This window comes from Bombina bombina, chromosome 4, assembly GCF_027579735.1.
Source record: "Bombina bombina isolate aBomBom1 chromosome 4, aBomBom1.pri, whole genome shotgun sequence".
Lineage (NCBI taxonomy): Eukaryota > Metazoa > Chordata > Amphibia > Anura > Bombinatoridae > Bombina > Bombina bombina.
In genome coordinates, this window is record NC_069502.1 from 388,507,600 (window position 1) to 388,528,057 (window position 20,458).

Below are 20,458 nucleotides of genomic sequence, written 5' to 3' on the forward strand. Positions count from 1 at the left end.
AGAACATTGGAATTTGAAAGATTTACAAAAAATACAACCTTTATTAAATATGAATATTGCGTTAATATGACTTTTCATGTTTTCATCTACTTAAAGTGACACTGAACCCACATTTTTTTTCTTTTATGATTCAGATAAAACATGCAATTGTAATCAACTTTCTAATTTACTACTATTAGCAGCCAGCCCATGTTAGGTTCAGCACTATGGATAGGGCTTGCTTATTGGAGGCTGACATTTACCCACCTATGCATCACATTCCTGCTTTTTAAATAAAGATAGCAAGAAAACGAAGAAAAATGTATAATAGGAGTAAATTAGAAAGTTGCTTCAAATTGCATGCTCTATCTGAATCCTTTAAAAAAATGTTGTGTTCAGTGTCCCTTTAGCTGCAAAGGGCTCCAATGCACACACACATACATACATACACACACATATATATATATATATATATATATATATATATATATATATATATATATATATATATATATATATATATAAATGTGTTTATATGTGTATATTTGTCTGTAAATACATATAATTAAACTAGCATGACGTTTCGAAATGAAATACCTCGAAACATCATGCTAGTTAAATATACTAATTTGTTATACAAAACCAGAGAGTGCTTATTTCTTGCTAGTCTGTTATTCCTATTTTTGCACCCTGGCGCCTACCTGACCAGTTTGGTGAGAGTGCTTATTAACCTAAAGATATATATATATATATATATATATATATATATATATATATATATATATATATATATATATATATATATATATATATATATATATATATATATATATATATATATATATATATATTTAGACATGTACAGTATGTATCTCTGTTAAAGCCCTTTACCTGTCCTTTTTTTTTTCTTACACCTGAGACCTCATATCTTTGAGCCCTTATAACTTTTGTGTGTTTTTGTGATGTATTTTTGATGTTTTGTGACACTTTTCCTTCATGTAATTAGCAAGAGTCCATGAGCTAGTGACGTATGGGATATACATTCCTACCAGGAGGGGCAAAGTTTCCCAAACCTCAAAATGCCTATAAATACACCCCTCACCACACCCACAATTCAGTTTTACAAACTTTGCCTCCGATGGAGGTGGTGAAGTAAGTTTGTGCTAGATTCTACGTTGATATGCGCTCCGCAGCAAGTTGGAGCCCGGTTTTCCTCTCAGCATGCAGTGAATGTCAGAGGGATGTGAGGAGTATTGCCTATTTGAATGCAGTGATCTCCTTCTAAGGGGTCTATTTCATAGGTTCTCTGTTATCGGTCGTAGAGATTCATCTCTTACCTCCCTTTTCAGATCGACGATATACTCTTATATATACCATTACCTCTGCTGATTCTCGTTTCAGTACTGGTTTGGCTATCTACTATATGTAGATGAGTGTCCTGGGGTAAGTAAGTCTTATTTTCTGTGACACTCCTAGCTATGGTTGGGCACTTTGTTTATAAAGTTCTAAATATATGTATTCAAACATTTATTTGCCTTGACTCAGAATGTTCAACTTTCCTTATTTTCAGACAGTCAGTTTCATATTTGGGATAATGCATTTTAACATTTTTCTTACCTTAAAATTTGACTTTTTCCCTGTGGGCTGTTAGGCTCGCGGGGGCTGAAAATGCTTCATTTATTGCGTCATTCTTGGCGCGGACTTTTTTGGCGCAAAAATTCTATTTCCGTTTCCGGCGTCATACGTGTCGCCGGAAGTTGCGTCATTTTTTGACGTTATTTTGCGCCAATAATGTCGGCGTTCCGGATGTGGCGTCATTTTTGGCGCCAAAAAGCATTTAGGCGCCAAATAATGTGGGCGTCTTATTTGGCGCGAAAAAATATGGGCGTCACTTTTGTCTCCACATTATTTAAGTCTCATTTTTTATTGCTTCTGGTTGCTAGAAGCTTGTTCTTTGGCATTTTTTCCCATTCCTGAAACTGTCATTTAAGGAATTTGATCAATTTTGCTTTATATATATGTTGTTTTTTCTCTTACATATTGCAAGATGTCTCACGTTGCATCTGAGTCAGAAGATACTACAGGAAAATCGCTGTCAAGTGCTGAATCTACCAAAGCTAAGTGTATCTGCTGTAAACTTTTGGTAGCTATTTCTCCAGCTGTTGTTTGTATTGATTGTCATGACAAACTTGTTAAAGCAGATAATATTTCCTTTAGTAAAGTACCATTGCCTGTTGCAGTTCCTTCAACATCTAAGGTGCAGAATGTTCCTGATAATATAAGAGATTTTGTTTCTGAATCCATAAAGAAGGCTATGTCTGTTATTTCTCCTTCTAGTAAACGTAAAAAATCTTTTAAAACTTCTCTCCCTACAGATGAATTTTTAACTGAACATCATCATTCTGATTCTGATGATTCCTCTGGTTCAGAGGATTCTGTCTCAGAGGTTGATGCTGATAAATCTTCATATTTATTTAAAATGGAATTTATTCGTTCTTTACTTAAAGAAGTCCTAATTGCTTTAGAAATAGAGGATTCTGGTCCTCTTGATACTAAATCTAAACGTTTAAATAAGGTTTTTAAATCTCCTGTAGTTATTCCAGAAGTTTTTCCTGTCCCTGATGCTATTTCTGCAGTAATTTCCAAAGAATGGGATAATTTGGGTAATTCATTTACTCCTTCTAAACGTTTTAAGCAATTATATCCTGTGCCGTCTGACAGACTGGAATTTTGGGACAAGATCCCTAAAGTTGATGGGGCTATTTCTACCCTTGCTAAACGTACTACTATTCCTACGTCAGATGGTACTTCGTTTAAGGATCCTCTAGATAGGAAAATTGAGTCCTTTCTAAGAAAAGCTTATCTGTGTTCAGGTAATCTTCTTAGACCTGCTATATCTTTGGCTGATGTTGCTGCAGCTTCAACTTTTTGGTTGGAAACTTTAGCGCAACAAGTAACACATCGTGATTCTCATGATATTATTCTTCTTCTTCAACATGCTAATAATTTTATCTGTGATGCCATTTTTGATATTATCAGAGTTGATGTCAGGTTTATGTCTCTAGCTATTTTAGCTAGAAGAGCTTTATGGCTTAAAACTTGGAATGCTGATATGGCTTCTAAATCAACTTTACTTTCCATTTCTTTCCAGGGTAACAAATTATTTGGTTCTCAGTTGGATTCCATTATTTCAACTGTTACTGGTGGGAAAGGAACTTTTTTACCACAGGATAAAAAATCTAAAGGTAAAAACAGGGCTAATAATCGTTTTCGTTTCAACAAAGAACAAAAGCCTGATCCTTCATCCTCAGGAGCAGTTTCAGTTTGCAGACCATCTCCAGTTTGGAATAAATCCAAGCCAGCTAGAAAGGCAAAGCCTGCTTCTAAGTCCACATGAAGGTGCGGCCCTCATTCCAGCTCAGCTGGTAGGGGGCAGGTTACGTTTTTTCAAGGAAATTTGGATCAATTCTGTTCACAATCTTTGGATTCAGAGCATTGTTTCAGAAGGGTACAGAATTGGTTTCAAGTTGAGACCTCCTGCAAAGAGATTTTTTCTTTCCCGTGTCCCAGTAAATCCAGTAAAAGCTCAAGCATTTCTGAAATGTGTTTCAGATCTAGAGTTGACTGGAGTAATTATGCCAGTTCCAGTTCCGGAACAGGGGATGGGGTTTTATTCAAATCTCTTCATTGTACCAAAGAAGGAGAATTCTTTCAGACCAGTTCTGGATCTAAAAATATTGAATCGTTATGTAAGGATACCAACGTTCAAGATGGTAACTGTAAGGACTATCTTACCTTTTGTTCAGCAAGGGAATTATATGTCCACAATAGATTTACAGGATGCATATCTGCATATTCCGATTCATCCAGATCATTATCAGTTTCTGAGATTCTCGTTTCTGGACAAGCATTACCAATTTGTGGCTCTGCCGTTTGGCCTAGCTACAGCTCCAAGAATTTTTACAAAGGTTCTCGGTGCCCTGCTGTCTGTAATCAGAGAACAGGGTATTGTGGTATTTCCTTATTTGGACGATATCTTGGTACTTGCTCAGTCTTTACATTTAGCAGAATCTCATACGAATCGACTTGTGTTGTTTCTTCAAGATCATGGTTGGAGGATCAATTTACCAAAAAGTTCTTTGATTCCTCAGACAAGGGTAACCTTTCTGGGTTTCCAGATGGATTCAGTGTCCATGACTCTGTCTTTAACAGACAAGAGACGTCTAAAGTTGATTACAGCTTGTCGAAACCTTCAGTCACAATCATTCCCTTTGGTAGCCTTATGCATGGAAATTCTAGGTATTATGACTGCTGCATCGGACGCGATCCCCTTTGCTCGTTTTCACATGCGACCTCTTCAGCTCTGTATGCTGAAGCAATGGTGCAAGGATTACACGAAGATATCTCAATTAATATCTTTAAAACCGATTGTTCGACACTCTCTAACATGGTGGACAGATCACCATCGTTTAATTCAGGGGGCTTCTTTTGTGCTTCCGACCTGGACTGTAATTTCAACAGATGCAAGTCTCACAGGTTGGGGAGCTGTGTGGGGATCTCTGACGGCACAAGGAGTTTGGGAATCTCAGGAGGTGAGATTACCGATCAATATTTTGGAACTCCGTGCAATTTTCAGAGCTCTTCAGTTTTGGCCTCTTCTGAAGAGAGAATCGTTCATTTGTTTTCAGACAGACAATGTCACAACTGTGGCATACATCAATCATCAAGGAGGGACTCAGTCTTCTGGCTATGAAAGAAGTATCTCGAATTTTGGTTTGGGCGGAATCCAGCTCCTGTCTAATCTCTGCGGTTCATATCCCAGGTATAGACAATTGGGAAGCGGATTATCTCAGTCGCCAAACGTTGCATCCGGGCGAATGGTCTCTTCACCCAGAGGTATTTCTTCAGATTGTTCAAATGTGGGAACTTCCAGAAATAGATCTGATGGCGTCCCATCTAAACAAGAAACTTCCCAGGTATCTGTCCAGATCCCGGGATCCTCAGGCGGAGGCAGTGGATGCATTATCACTTCCTTGGAAGTATCATCCTGCCTATATCTTTCCGCCTCTAGTTCTTCTTCCAAGAGTAAACTCCAAGATTCTGAAGGAATGCTCGTTTGTTCTGCTGGTAGCTCCGGCATGGCCTCACAGGTTTTGGTATGCGGATCTTGTCCGGATGGCCTCTTGCCAACCGTGGACTCTTCCGTTAAGACCAGACCTTCTGTCACAAGGTCCTTTTTTCCATCAGGATCTGAAATCCTTAAATTTAAAGGTATGGAGATTGAACGCTTGATTCTTGGTCAAAGAGGTTTCTCTGACTCTGTGATTAATACTATGTTACAGGCTCGTAAATCTGTATCTCGAGAGATATATTATAGAGTCTGGAAGACTTATATTTCTTGGTGTCTTTCTCATCATTTTTCCTGGCATTCTTTTAGAATACCGAGAATTTTACAGTTCCTTCAGGATGGTTTAGATAAAGGTTTGTCCGCAAGTTCTTTGAAAGGACAAATCTCTGCTCTTTCTGTTCTTTTTCACAGAAAGATTGCTATTCTTCCTGATATTCATTGTTTTGTACAAGCTTTGGTTCGTATAAAACCTGTCATTAAGTCAATTTCTCCTCCTTGGAGTTTGAATTTGGTTCTGGGAGCTCTTCAAGCTCCTCCGTTTGAACCTATGCATTCATTGGACATTAAATTACTTTCTTGGAAAGTTTTGTTCCTTTTGGCCATCTCTTCTGCCAGAAGAGTTTCTGAATTATCTGCTCTTTCTTGTGAGTCTCCTTTTCTGATTTTTCATCAGGATAAGGCGGTGTTGCGAACTTCTTTTGAATTTTTACCTAAAGTTGTGAATTCCAACAACATTAGTAGAGAAATTGTAGTTCCTTCATTATGTCCTAATCCTAAGAATTCTAAGGAGAAATCGTTGCATTCTTTGGATGTTGTTAGAGCTTTGAAATATTATGTTGAAGCTACGAAATCTTTTCGTAAGACTTCTAGTCTATTTGTTATCTTTTCCGGTTCTAGAAAAGGCCAGAAAGCTTCTGCCATTTCTTTGGCATCTTGGTTGAAATCTTTAATTCATCTTGCCTATGTTGAGTCGGGTAAAACTCCGCCTCAGAGAATTACAGCTCATTCTACTAGGTCAGTTTCTACTTCCTGGGCGTTGAGGAATGAAGCTTCGGTTGACCAGATCTGCAAAGCAGCGACTTGGTCCTCTTTGCATACTTTTACTAAATTCTACCATTTTGATGTATTTTCTTCTTCTGAAGCAGTTTTTGGTAGAAAAGTACTTCAGGCAGCGGTTTCAGTTTGAATCTTCTGCTTATGTTTTTCGTTAAACTTTATTTTGGGTGTGGATTATTTTCAGCAGGAATTGGCTGTCTTTATTTTATCCCTCCCTCTCTAGTGACTCTTGTGTGGAAAGATCCACTTCTTGGGTAGTCATTATCCCATACGTCACTAGCTCATGGACTCTTGCTAATTACATGAAAGAAAACATAATTTATGTAAGAACTTACCTGATAAATTCATTTCTTTCATATTAGCAAGAGTCCATGAGGCCCGCCCTTTTTTTGTGGTGGTTATGATTTTTGTATAAAGCACAATTATTCCAATTCCTTATTTTATATGCTTTCGCACTTTTTTATCACCCCACTTCTTGGCTATTCGTTAAACTGAATTGTGGGTGTGGTGAGGGGTGTATTTATAGGCATTTTGAGGTTTGGGAAACTTTGCCCCTCCTGGTAGGAATGTATATCCCATACGTCACTAGCTCATGGACTCTTGCTAATATGAAAGAAATGAATTTATCAGGTAAGTTCTTACATAAATTATGTTTTTTTGTTTCACGAAACAGTTAACCAGAGCTCTGAGAACGTGGTAATCATTCTAGCTTAAATTGCGATTGTGCTAAAGCGATCACATTTACCAGTGGTAAACCGTACGAGTGCAAACCCTGTGATAAACCCCTAATCGCTTGCATGCAAGAATTTGCTCTCCACTCATATTCTGGCCATAAATGTATGTTTTTCTACATACATTTTGTTTTAATTATTTGCAAATATTAGTTACTGTAAAGTACATCTATACAAGGATGGCAGATTCAAAAGTATAAATGTGTAAAGCATGATTTCGGGTAGATAGTCTGATTTTTTTTTTTTTTTTTTTTTTTTTTATGATTTCTTTTAATTTTCCAGTAGAACATGTTCTACAATACATTATATTAACATTCAAAATAACCTAATGAGATGTATGGCTAAATAGGCTGCACTCTCCACTTTTCTGCGTGCTCAAGCTCAAATTATAAGAATTCTTCAGTATATCTATTTTCTTCCACTCTCTGTGACCATTAGAATTTACTTCACTATGAAATAGTCTTCTGTTCATGACTATGGGTTGCACTTTAGCTATGGCACAAGTGAGTTAAAAGAAACTCCTTTTAAACAGTAGAAGGTATCGGCAAAATAATGAAAACTGGCTCTTCTAGAACATATTTGTGAATTTTTTAAGAGACCTCATTGGATTTCAACCAAGCACTATTAAACCTTTAGAATACAAATTAACGTGAACAATTATTCTATGGATTTATATAATTTAAAACACCATAGTTTTAATGGATAGTGCTGAGAAACTCTTGTAATTTAAAATTGAGTACTTCCTTTTCCCTCTCTTCATAAATATTAGTCATCATGTTTTCAGGCCTGCATAAGAGTTAAAGGGACAGTGTACTGGATTTGTTTTGCCTTTTAATGTGTTCCCAATGATCCATTCTACGTGCTGGAATGTATTAAATTGTTTACCTTTATTTTGTAATTTGAAAGCACAATTTTGCTTGTTGGATTCCCACCTATACTGAAAATGTTAGTTCTTAAAGGAACACTCAGTCAAAATTAAACTTTCATTATTCAGATAGAACAACTTTCCAATTTACTTCCATTGGTTATAGAAAAATCTATATAAACAAGAAGGTTTAAAGGATATTACCCCCATTGGTCGTGTGATAGAGGGATAATAAAATGTTAATTTTCTATTTTCTCCAAGTATTAATTTCAATGTGTATAAATAGATAAGATAAAAGGATTGTGTGTAAATATAGAGAGATAAGCTAATGAGGTCTACTCAGCCCATTAGATAAGGTTGTGGTTTCAATTAGCAGAGACAGCTATTTCATATTAAAAAAAATCTACCTTAAAGAAGAAATTTCACATACAATGTAAACCATACAGCCATTATAACAAGTTATTGTAAACACATTTAGAGGGAAACCAATTTTACAGTACACTGCCCATTTAAAGGGACAGTCAACACCAGAATTTTTGTTGTTTAAAAAGATAGATAATCCCTTTATTACTCATTCCCCAATTTTGCAAAACCAACACTGTTATATTAATACACTTTTTATTTCTGTGACCAACTGGTATCTAAGCATCTTCTGACCGCCTCTAATCACATGACTTTTAGTTATTATCTATTGACTTGCATTTTAGCCAATTAGTGCAGTGTCTGCCACTAGCCACGAGCATGATCACAATGCTATCTATATGGCCTACATGAGCTTGCTCTCCCCTGCTGTGAAAAGTAAATAAAATAGAGGTGGCCTTCAAGGGCTTAGAAATTATCATATGCGCCTTCCTAGGTTTGCTTTCAACTAGAATACCAAGAGAACAAAGCAAAATTGTTGATAAAAGTAAATTGGAAAGTTGTTTAAAATGACATGCCATATTTGAAAAATTGAAAGTTTTTTTTTTTTTGGACTTGACTGTCCCTTTAAGTGTGCAGTTTATTCCTGCTTTGTTTGGTGTTGTCTTGTTACTAACCTATGTCTATTTTTTTCCAGTTTTTACTAAATGTTAGCTCCTTTCTAATCTAGCTCTAACAGCGTGCAGCTTCCTCTTAACCTCTTGTTAGTCATTGCTGACCTCTAGATTTACTTCTTTGGAAAACAACAACTCTATTTACAATTTTATTTTCCTTTGTGTGTTTATTTTTGTGATTTTAGTTTTATTTCAGTTGTCAGTGGTTCTTTTTTTATTTTTAATTAATTTAAGGCCATTTTTCAATTTCTTTCCCTTAAGGACCAGGGCTATTTTTACATTTCTGCAGTGTTTGTGTTTAGCTGTGATTTTCCTCTTACTCATTTACTGTACCCACACATATTATATACCGTTTTTCTCGCCATTAAATAGACTTTCTAAAGATACCATTATTTTCATCATATCTTATAAATTACTATTAAAAAATATTATAAAATATGATGAAAAAATGGAAAAAAAACACTTTTTCTAACTTTGACCCCCAAAATCTGTTACACATCTACAACCACCAAAAAACACCCATGCTAAATAGTTTCTAAATTTTGTCCTGAGTTTAGAAATACCCAATGTTTACATGTTCTTTGCTTTTTTTTTGTAAGTTTATAGGGCAATAAATACAAGTAGCACTTTGCTATTTCCAAACCATTTTTTTTTTTTCAAAATTAGCGATAGTTACATTGGAACACTGATATCTTTCAGGAATCCCTGAATATCCCGTGACATGTATACATTTTTTTTTTTTTTTGTAGACAACCCAAAGTATTGATCTAGGCCCATTTTGGTATATTTCATGCCACCATTTCACCGCCAAATGTGATCAAATAAAAAAAATTGTTCACTTTTTCACAAACTTTTTCATAAATATTAGGTTTCTCACTGAAATTATTTACAAACAGCTTGTGCAATTATGGCACAAATGGTTGTAAATGCTTCTCTGGGATCCCCTTTGTTCAGAAATAGCAGACTTATATGGCTTTGGCATTGCTTTTTGGTAATTAGAAGGACGCTAAATGCCACTGCGCACCAAACTTGTATTATGCCCAGCAGTGACGGGGTTAATTAGGTAGCTTGTAGGGAGCTTGAAGGGTTAATTTTTGCTTTAGTGTAGAGATCAGCCTCCCACCTGACACATCCCACCCCCTGATCCCTCCCAAACAGCTCTCTTCCCTCCCCCACCCCACAATTGTCCCCGCCATCTTAAGTACTGGCAGAAAGTCTGCCTGTACTAAAATAAGTTGTTTTTTTTAATTATTATTTTTAAAAAAATCATATTCTGCTGTGTAGGATCCCTCCTTAGCCCCCAAACTCCCTGATTTCCCCCCCCCCCCCCCAAAGAGCTCTCTAACCCTCCCCCACTAACTATTAACCACCATTTTGGGTACTGGCAGTACTACCCACTTTGCAATAAAATAACTTTTTTTTTAATTTAAAAAAACCTAACTTTTTCTGTAGTGTAGCTGCCCCCCTCCCAGATCACTTTTATAAAGTATTCTTCCCCCCTCCTCTGCACCCACCACCCTCTCCCAGCAATCTCATTTTTGTACTGCGCTTAGATCACTTCCAGCCGCTTGAAACCCCTGACGACGTACAGGGTACGTCGCTGGTCTTTAAAGACCAGTTTGTGTAAGACGTACCCTGTACGACATGCGTCGTTAAGGGGTTAAAATATTTTCTTGAAGATTTGTTTGAAACCCAGGAAAACTGAAATGAATAGGAATTAATCAGCCATACTGCCCAACCCCAAGCTAGTTTAGTCTTTTAATAAGAATGTGATTTGTGACGCATTAATACCATGATGTTATTCATCCCTTTTTAATAAACTTTTATGAAGTCAAAGCTGCATCTCACAAAACGGAGTACAAAAAAGTGTTTTGAAAATAAAACTTTAATGGAAAGGAAAGGTAGACCTGCAGTATACATGTTTTTATAGAATATTTTTTTATAGTAATACAATTTCTAGTTTGGTTTTGTAGTTAGATTACTAGAAATAGTATTAAAGTTACTCCAAATATATTTAATTTTTTTCAACCCGATTATTTATTCAATTTGTGGTTAGAATAGAGACTTTTAGCTTAAACCTGGTGAAAACATTGAGCTTCTTCTGCTAGATCACCTAAAGGCAAATTACAGCGTTCTCCTGTGTGCCCTTAGTTAGAGCGACATAATACCCAGCATCCTTCTATTGCCATATTGACTTCATTCTCATGGTATTGTTTATTGAAGATAATACCTAGGTAAGTAGAGGGCTTGCTTATTGAGAAGTATACGGCAGCAGTTTTGCAAGAATGCTTTTAGAGCTCGATGGCAGCATTTTTTACACTGAATAACATTGGTAAAAATGCGTTAAAAAAACTGATGCCATATAGTGCTCCAGACACGTGCATGCTCCTAAGCCTACCAACCAGCTTTTCAAAAGAATACCAAGAGAACAAAGTAAATATGAGAATGCAAATAAATTTGGGGTTTCGTGTCCCTTTAAAGCTGTGTTTCCCAACTCCAGTCCTCAGGACCCTTATCTAGCCAGATTTTCATTATATCTTAACTAGAGCACAGGTGAAATAATCAGCTGATGGGTGAGAGCAGGCTAGTAACCATGGTCACTGATCAGCTGATTATTTCACCTGTGCTCTAGTAAAGATATTATAAAGATCTGGCCTGTTAATGGTCCCGAGGACTGGGCTTGGGAAACTCTGCTTTAAAGGAACACAGGCATTATAATGCTGTGCTCTCTTGAAGAGATTCTGTGACTAATGCCTAAGGATTTTTGGGTGGAAGGACAGGGGATGTGAAAGAAAATAAACAGATCTAGTAAAACGTCATCTGATATGTTTGCTGCCTTTACTGCCTATGCTCCTTTGCCAGACAATAGTCAGGTCAGTCGGGAGTCGATCCTGTAAATAAAACATTATTGAAAGCTTCTATTATGTTCCTGTATGGTCAAGTGATAACGGAGAGTACTTGCTTGTTAGACTCTAGAGATTTGTTTGTAAAGAAATGTTCTGCACGTTGTGTCTCCCTCTCCTTCTCTACTTTATAAACAAAGCACTACTGGGAGCTAGCTGAATACATTGAGTGAGCCAATGAGCATATATGTGCAGTCATCAGTTAGCTCCCAGTAGTGTATTACTGCTCCTGAGCATACCTAGTTATGCTTTTCAACACAGGATACCAAGACAGAGAATTAAATTATATACAGAAATAAATTGGAAAGTTGTTAAAAATTGCATGCTCTGTCTGCACCATAACAGTTTAATTTTAACTTTACTATCCATTTTATCTTCTTGTTAGGCTGATATTTATTTTTATTGGTTTCCATATAATGTTGCCACATTTGCTTTCCCAAGCTGGCCAATAAATCTTCTATTCTGTCTGTAAAGGGACAGTCTACACCTTAGTCATCTTAAAGCTTTACCTTAGAATAACCTGCAAGTAGCCTCCTGTGACCCTTTATATATCATGCAGCAGGAATGGTAAAAAAGTTATTTTAAAATGAATATTGTTTCTGGCCACTTTCAAATGGCTGCCAGGCTCCGCCCATTGATGACATCACGATCTGGGCTACATCTAGGCACTCTGCTGAATAGCATTGACACCAAAAAGTTTAGGAAAAACAGCACACCTTTTTCTTCTATAGTGGGGCGCGGAATTAAGGACTTGCCAGGTCCCAAACAATCCAAATACAAAGAATATTCCAGCCACCAAACTTCTTTAAAAGACCTTTATTCTCACATGGGGTCCTCAGCAAAATTACAACGTTTCAAGCCTCAACAGGCTCTTAATCATGTATAATTGAACAAACACAGGTACATATCTTTATATACCCTCACCTGTTATTCAACATCCTGTGTTAAGCTGATTGCACAACAGTGCAATCTTGTGGATGTAACAATTTAATGTAACACAGAGTTTATCACAGGAAATGAATAAATACATAAACAAAACATTTATTAAAAAACATATACATCTATGTACATCTATATACAAGTATATGTTTTTTAATGTTATGTATTTATTCATTTCCTGTGATAAACTCTGTGTTACATTGAATTGTTACATCCACAAGATTGCACTGTTGTGCAATCAGCTTAACACAGGATGTTGAATAACAGGTGAGGATATATAAAGACGTGTACCTGTGTATGTTCAATTATACATGATTAAGAGCCTGTTGAGGCTTGAAACGTTGTAATTTTGCTGAGGACCCCATGTGAGAATAAAGGTCTTTTAAAGAAGTTTGGTGGCTGGAATATTCTTTGTACCTGAAATGCATTGACAGTCTGTTCAATCTAACTATTGAGCCTTTTGTAAATTGGATTCCATATGCAGCACAGATCATGATGTAATCAGTGGGTGGAGCTTGGAAAGCCATTTCATAGTGGCCAGAAACAATATTCATTTTAAAATAACTTTTCTCATTAAGCACAAAAAAACATTTCCTTTATTATTTTACTGTGGCTATTGTTGTTTTCAGAATTGTTTTGGTTTTCAGTTCTTAGAAATGCACATTACTGTGGAGAAGCAGGCCATAAATAGAGATACTGCTGCATTATATTGTCATTATTTTGTATGCCATCATTTTGTTTTATTATGTTGTGTGTTTGTGTTTTTTTTCTTTCTTTTTCTCTTATTTTTCCACGTTGAGCTGTGTGGCAGCAGCATATCTTTTTCCTTGGGCACTGGTTGTTGCCTTCTGCCTTATGTTATTCCTGACTTGGTTTGGATGGAATCACAGTAATGTGTTGTGACTTGGGTCCCACAGGAGTGTATCTCGCAGTCAGCAGTGAAAACAAAGTTTGAGCAGCACACTATTAGAGCTAAACAAATAACAGATACAGTGAAAGCCATTATGGATTCAATTAACGTGGCAGCAGCCGAGAAAAGGTAAGAACACCATTTTTCTATTATATTTGATGTTATTTTAGTATTTTCAGAAATATGTTAAACCCTTTACAGCGAGTAGATATTTCAAACCAATAGCGTAACAAAGAATTCATATACAAATGCAAAAGGAGAGGCCTAGATATTTGTTGCTTATTAAATTAGAAGAATATATTTTATTATTTTATTATTATTCTTTATTTATAAAGCGCCAACAGATTCCGCAGCGCTGCCCATGGGTACAAAGATAAAAGTACAACGGAGAAACAATACAATAAAAGACAACATTTTACAGACAAATACAGGGCAAATTGAGGGCCCTCTTCCCGTGGGAATTTACAATCTAGATGGGTAGGAGGATGGGAAATAGGAGGTGGGGACTGCAAATGTGAGAATGATAGTTGTGAGGAGATAGGTAATATATTAGTTGCTTATTATGGTTGGTAAATAAATCCAAGAGAAAGTGAGCAAATAACAAAACAAGTTTATTTTTGAACAGTGTCTTTTAAAAAAGAAAACTAGTAAAGGTGTATGTATGGAAATTAACAGCAATTATCCAATTGTTATTTCTCTCTTTCCATATTTGCAGAGAATAAAACTGTAGTTAGATAATATGAGTAAGGCGCAAAATTACACACTCTAATGAATTGTAACTTGTGTATTACAATGTAAATTTAAGGAAAACATTAAGGACTTTAGTTCTGTTAATATATTTTTAGAGTAAGTCGTTCTGTCCATCGTCCATGTTTAAGCATTTTATCGTATTATTAGTTTGATGCTGATATTTCCATACTATTATGTGTTAGCACTATTATTCCTAACAAATATGCCTCATCATTTAAAGATCATATGCACAGGCGTACTGGTTCTGTTTTTAAAAACGTTTCAGTGGATTATCGCTATCTATAGAACAGTGCTTTACTTGAGTGTGCAAAAAGTCCGTTTTGGTTTGTATTGCACTTGTGGACTTAATGATTGCTGGTTAACTTTTTCTGTTCTTCTAATATTTGTATGAGAATTTTTTCTCTTGTGATTCTGACAGAGCATTCAATTAAAAAAATTGTTTCTAATTTACTTCTATTATTTCTATTAAATGTTGCCATGATATTCTGTATTGAAGAGGTACCTAGGTAGGCATCTGGAAATAGTGCTGCCATCTAGTCCTCTTGTAAATGGATAACATTCTTACAAAAGTGCTGCTATTTAGTCCTCCAGAAATGGGCCAGCTTCTAAGCAAACGATACCAAGAGAACGAAGAAAAAAATAATAATAATAGAAGTAAATTAGAAATTTGTTTAAAATCACATGCTCTATTTGAATCATGAAAAAAAAAATGGGTTTCATAACTGGGTTTCATAATTGGGTTTCGTAATCATTGAATTGATTTAATGGCATTGACTGTCAGTTTTAGAATTGCAGTACTGCCATCTATTGGTCAAGATGCGTGGTTGCTTTATCTTGTTCTGTCTTTCAATACGCTACAATGGAACTTATAAGTAAAGAGATTGTATACAGTGTCTACACAGTCTCCGCTAATATTTGAAATACAGAAATAACATGTTTTGTGTAATTCATCTTCTTCCACAAAAAGTACGCAAATAGGATTATATTGTGTCCCATAGGTACCATTGTCCTTGTTTCCTATACCTATTTAAATTGTATCGGCTTTTGATAAAATGGAATATACATCACTAAACGTAATGGTACCCTTTTTTATTACATTCATTAACAAATGTGAATAACAATATATAATATTTTGCAATAAAAGTACAAGTTACCAATGAGTATGAAATAAAATAGAGTAATCTTACATTATTTACTCACATGAAGGTTTTAATATAAATGTAAGGGTCCAGCTCAACCCTGTTCTTGATGTGAGGGACTCTCTCTACCCTCAGCTGAAATTCTCCAGTACAGCACACTTCGTGCAACTGAACAAACTGCCTCTGCATGACTCACAACCCTTCTATACCAAATGAATTTGAGTGCTTCTATATTTGAAGTTGTTTTAAAAACAAATTTGGCATCCTGTCTGGCTTTTTCATACAAGCATTTAATCATATTTTGTTTCACATTTCGCATAAAATGTAAATGCTGCTAGTTACAAACCCATGACATCTGTATGTGCCTGTTCTCTTAGCTAAAAAAGTACCTTCTTCCCCATGTACAGCTGGATGTACCTTTTTTTTAATAAAGCACTTAGGCTTTTTTACCCTTATCTTATGAGATAATGGGTTTCTTTTTTAAAGGGACATTGTACTTTAAAATTGTTTTCCCAATAATGTGTTCCCAGTGCCTTGTTGTTGTAGCTGCAGAGTATATAATGTACAGTAATTGATCATTTGTTTATTTTTTTATATTAATTATCTGCCTTTGCTAATTGAAACCTCAACCCATTGTTCTCAAGAACATGCCCACATAAATGGTCTGAGCCTACAGAAACAGCAGAGCTCCTACTCTTTTCTAATCCTTTATATGTTAAGGCCTTCTTATCTTATCACTCTGTCGTTGCACAATGGTCAATACATATAGAAAGTAATTAAAAAGGAAAATTGTATAACCACTCTCTTCCACCCCCCATTGGTAATGTAATTGATGACAAAATAAAGGTAATGGGCTATTTGTAAACAATTTGATACTCTCCAGCAGGTTAAACAGACCAATGGGAATACATTAAAGGGATATGAAACTGAACATTTTTTTTTTCATGACTTAGAACATACCATTTTAAATAACTTTCCAATGTACTTATTTGATATAATTTGTTTCATTCTCTCGATATCCTTTTGTTGAAGAAGCATCAGTACTACTGGGAGCTAGCTGAGCATATCGGGTAGGCCAATAAGAACAGGCATTTATGTGTAGACATCAATCAGCAGCTAGCACCCAGCAGTGCATTGCTGTTCCTCAGCCTACCTAGGTATGCATCTCAACAATTGATACCATGAGTACAAAGCAAATTAGATAATAGTAAATTGGAAAGTTGTTTAAATTTGTATTCTCTATATGAATCATGAAAGAAAACTTTTGGGTTTTATGTCCTTTTTAAAGCAGAGACAACATTACAGTACAATGTCCTTTTAAATTCTTGAAATAGTGACCGTCCTTAAGTTGTATATTCTATCTATCTATTGGAATTAATCACCCGTGAGGGTCTCAAGGTGCTAAGGGAAGTGGATAGGGGGAGGGGATGGGCGTTTAGTCGAAGAGCCAGGTTTTGAGGTCCTTTCTTTGTAAGGGAGGTGGATTGTCTGAGGTGCAGCGGGAGGGTGTTCCATGTCTGAAGGTGATTCTGTTGTTGATGGGGAGCCAGTGAATGTTCCTTAGGTGTTCGGTTATGTGGCATTGGCGAGGGATGTCGAGGATGAGTCTGGCTGAGGCGCTCTGGATACGTAGAGTGCGTTGCCGTAGTCCAACCAGCTGCTGGCGAAGGCGTAGGTGACTGTTTTCTTGGTTTCGGTAGGGATCCACTTGAAAATTTTCCGTAGCAGGTAGAGAATGTGGAAGCATGTTGAGGTGATGGCATTGATTTGTCGGTCCATGGAAAGTGTAGAGTCCAGGATGAAGCCTAGATTTCTTGCGTGGTCGGTTGGGGTTGGAGAGTAACCGAGGGCTGTGGGCCACCAGGAGTCATCCCATGCAGATTTATTGCGTCTGAGGAGAAGGACTTTAGTTTTGTCTGTGTTCAGTTTGTGCCGATTGTCATTCATCCAGGTGGCGACTGCTGTCAGGCCTTCGTTGACGTTCTTTTTGGCAGTGGTGGGATCTCGGTTGAGTTAGATGATTAACTGGGTGTCGTCGGCGTAGTAGACGATGTTGAGGTTGTGGTGTCGGACGATGGCTGCGAGAGGGGCCATGTAGATGTTGAAGAGGGTGGGGCTCAGCGAAGAGCCTTGCGGCACACCGCAGTTGACTGGTGCGGGTTTGGAGGAGAAGGGCGGGAGCCTGACTTTCTGGGTCCTGCCTGTGAGGAAGGAGGTGATCCATTCCAGGGCTTTGCTGCAGATGCCGGCGTCGTGTAGGCGGGTGCAGAGGGTGTTGTGGTCGACAGTGTTGAATGCTGCTAAGAGGTCTAGGAGGATGAGGGTGGCGGTTTCTCCTCTGTCGAGCATGGCGCAGATGTCGTCTGTGGCGGCGAGAAGGGCGGTCTCAGTGCTGTGGTTGCTTCTGAACCCGGATTGGGAGTGGTCCACGGTGTGGTTGGCCTCAATGTGGTCAATAAGTTGCAAGTTGATGGACTTCTCTATGACTTTGGCCGGGAAGGGGAGTAGAGAGATGGAGTGGTAGTTATTCGGGTCCGTGGGATCTGCCGAGGGTTTCTTCAGCAGGGGTTTCAGTTCCGCGTGCTTCCAGACATCCGGGAAGGTGCCGGTTTTGATGGAGCGGTTGATGGTGCGGTGGAGTTCAGGGGCGATGGTGTCGCTTGCTTGGTTGAATATGTGATGGGGGCATAGGTCCGAGGGTGCGCCGGAGTGGATGGATTTTATGATTTTGAGGGTGTCCTCTGTGGTAAGGGGGCTCTAGATAGTCCATGTGGGGGTAAATTTTGGTGGGGTGTAGGGGGGTGGGTGGTGGAGGTTGCGTTATGAGGTGTGAAACTGTCATAGATGTCTAGGATCTTGAGGTGGAAGTGTGCAGCGAGGGTATCGCAGAGGTCCTGGAAGGTGGGATGTCGGCGGTGTCGCTGTTGGGTTTAGAGAATTCCTTGATGACTGAGAACAACTCCTTGCTGTTGTGTGCATTAGAGTTGATTCTGCCTTGGATGGCTGTTTTTTGGCGGTTTTTATGAGGTGGTAGTGGGTGGTGATTGCTTCCTTAAAGGCAGCTTTTTCCAGAAGGGTCTTGCTGGATCTCCAGGTTCTTTCCAATCGTCTGCAGTGGTGTTTGGAGTCCTGAAGGGCCGGGGTGAACCAGCTGGCCTTGTTGATGGTTTGGCGGCTGGACGGTTTCTTGAGGGGGGCGAGAGTGTTGGAGCAGTCTGTGATCCAACGGTGGAGGTTGTGGGCAGTGGAGTTGGCATCTATGGAGGTAGGTGGGGAGGATTTGTTTAGGGTGCGGTGCAGTTGGTCTTGGGTGATGTTGTTCCAGCTTCTGCGGGGCGGGTGGTAGTGCTGGAGGTGGGTAGTGGGTTTGCTGAAGGAGAAGTGTATGCAGTGGTGGTCAGTCCAGAGGAGTTCGGGGATGTGATTGACTGAGATGTGGTTGCCTGCGGAGAAGATCGGGTCGAGGGTGTGGCCGACTGCGTGGGTTGGGTAGTTTACGAGTTGCTTCAGTCCGATGGTTCCAAGATTTTCCAGGAGGGTGGAGGTGTTGTGATCGTTAGGGTTGTCAAGATGGAAATTGAGGTCACCGAATATGATGTAGTCCGTTGAGGTGAGGGCATGGGGTCCAATGTGGTCGTTGATGGAGTCGCAGAAGGCGGAAAGAGGTCCGTATGCCGCAGAGGGTGGTGTTGGGGTTAACCTGGATCTTGAAGTGTAGGTGTTCCAGACCTGGTGAGTGGTCGTCAGAGCTGGTTGTGACTTGGATGGTATGTTTGTGGATGATGGAGATGCCTCCTCCAGGTCTGTTGCTGCGGTCTTTGTGGCAGATCTTGTAGCCGTCAGGTATTGCAATGGCGATGTCCGGCGCTGATGCAGGGTTCAGCCAGGTCTCAGTGAGGAAGGCGATTTGTAACGGTGTTCCATAATTGCCTTATAATTGCCTTGTGTTTGGCACATGTTCACAAAAATAAGGATCTGCATTATCTTGTTACCTAGACCTACACTAGCCTTTATGCGTGCTGTCTATTGCTATTGCTTGTGGATATCCTAAGTCAGTGATGGCATTTTCAATGGTATAGCAAGTTTTTTCAGATACTCTGGGTAAAGATGGTTTCTATTGGTTATGTGAATATATTTTCAATATGGCTGTGGTCTGCAGTACTAGCTATCTTCAGCACCGGATTTATTAGCGAAAAATTGCAACACTAAAGCCCGTGTACACAAGCATTTTCTGCAGTGCAGTGGTTCCGCACGGCCACGCCCCCAACACGCCCGTTCCCGCTCAACCTCTTTGCTGTCTGATCCTCACTGACCGATCATTCGTTATGGCCAGGTATGTTTGTCCTCGCGCAGTCTCTATTCCGCATGACAGCTTCGGACAAACATACCTGGCCTTTTATTATATAGGATGGCGAAAAACAAATATATACACCTACCTAGTTTATATGATAGACTTTTTAAAACCTCCCACATCAAAGTTCTTTTGCTATTTCAGGATTCTTTTTTTTTTATCTTGTTAAAGTAAAAACATTATTTTCTGCAAATTATTCAATAACTCCTGGACTAGATCATCCTTCCAATTTTAACTGGATTGGGCAAGCCCTCTTTATTGTTCTCAAAAAAAAAGTGGTCAGCTTCATTCAGTTCTAGACTTTTAAACAAACATAATTTGAAAGTGATCTACAGCAGGGTTCTTTAAACTTTTTTTCCTCAAGACCCAGTACAATGATACCACATACCTTTGTGACCCTATTTTTATGCTTGGTCTGAAATCTCTGAAGTAATGTACAAGATAGCTGCAATTTTTGGCGAAGTGACTAAAATGTGTGCATACTTTATTCCTGATTGTAGTCAAACTTGAAAGTGTTGTAAAAGGTTATAACACACACACACTCCACACAACACACCCTCATAAAACACACACACACCACACACACACTCATACATCACACTCTCATAACATACACACTCTCGTACAACACACACCACAAAAACTCTCCTACAACACACACAATTCACGACCC

The 20,458-nt window shown here is 38.2% G+C and overlaps 1 protein-coding gene across 2 annotated transcripts in view; it reads left to right on the top strand.

Annotated features, from left to right (window-relative positions):
* MFN1 (mitofusin 1) overlaps positions 1-20,458 on the top strand; it is a 161,433-nt gene that overhangs the window by 34,949 nt on the left and 106,026 nt on the right. For both annotated transcript variants that reach the window (XM_053710163.1, XM_053710162.1), the window contains exon 10: positions 13,553-13,674. In XM_053710163.1, coding sequence (XP_053566138.1) covers positions 13,553-13,674 — 122 coding nt within the window. The remainder of the gene's footprint in view (positions 1-13,552; positions 13,675-20,458) is intronic.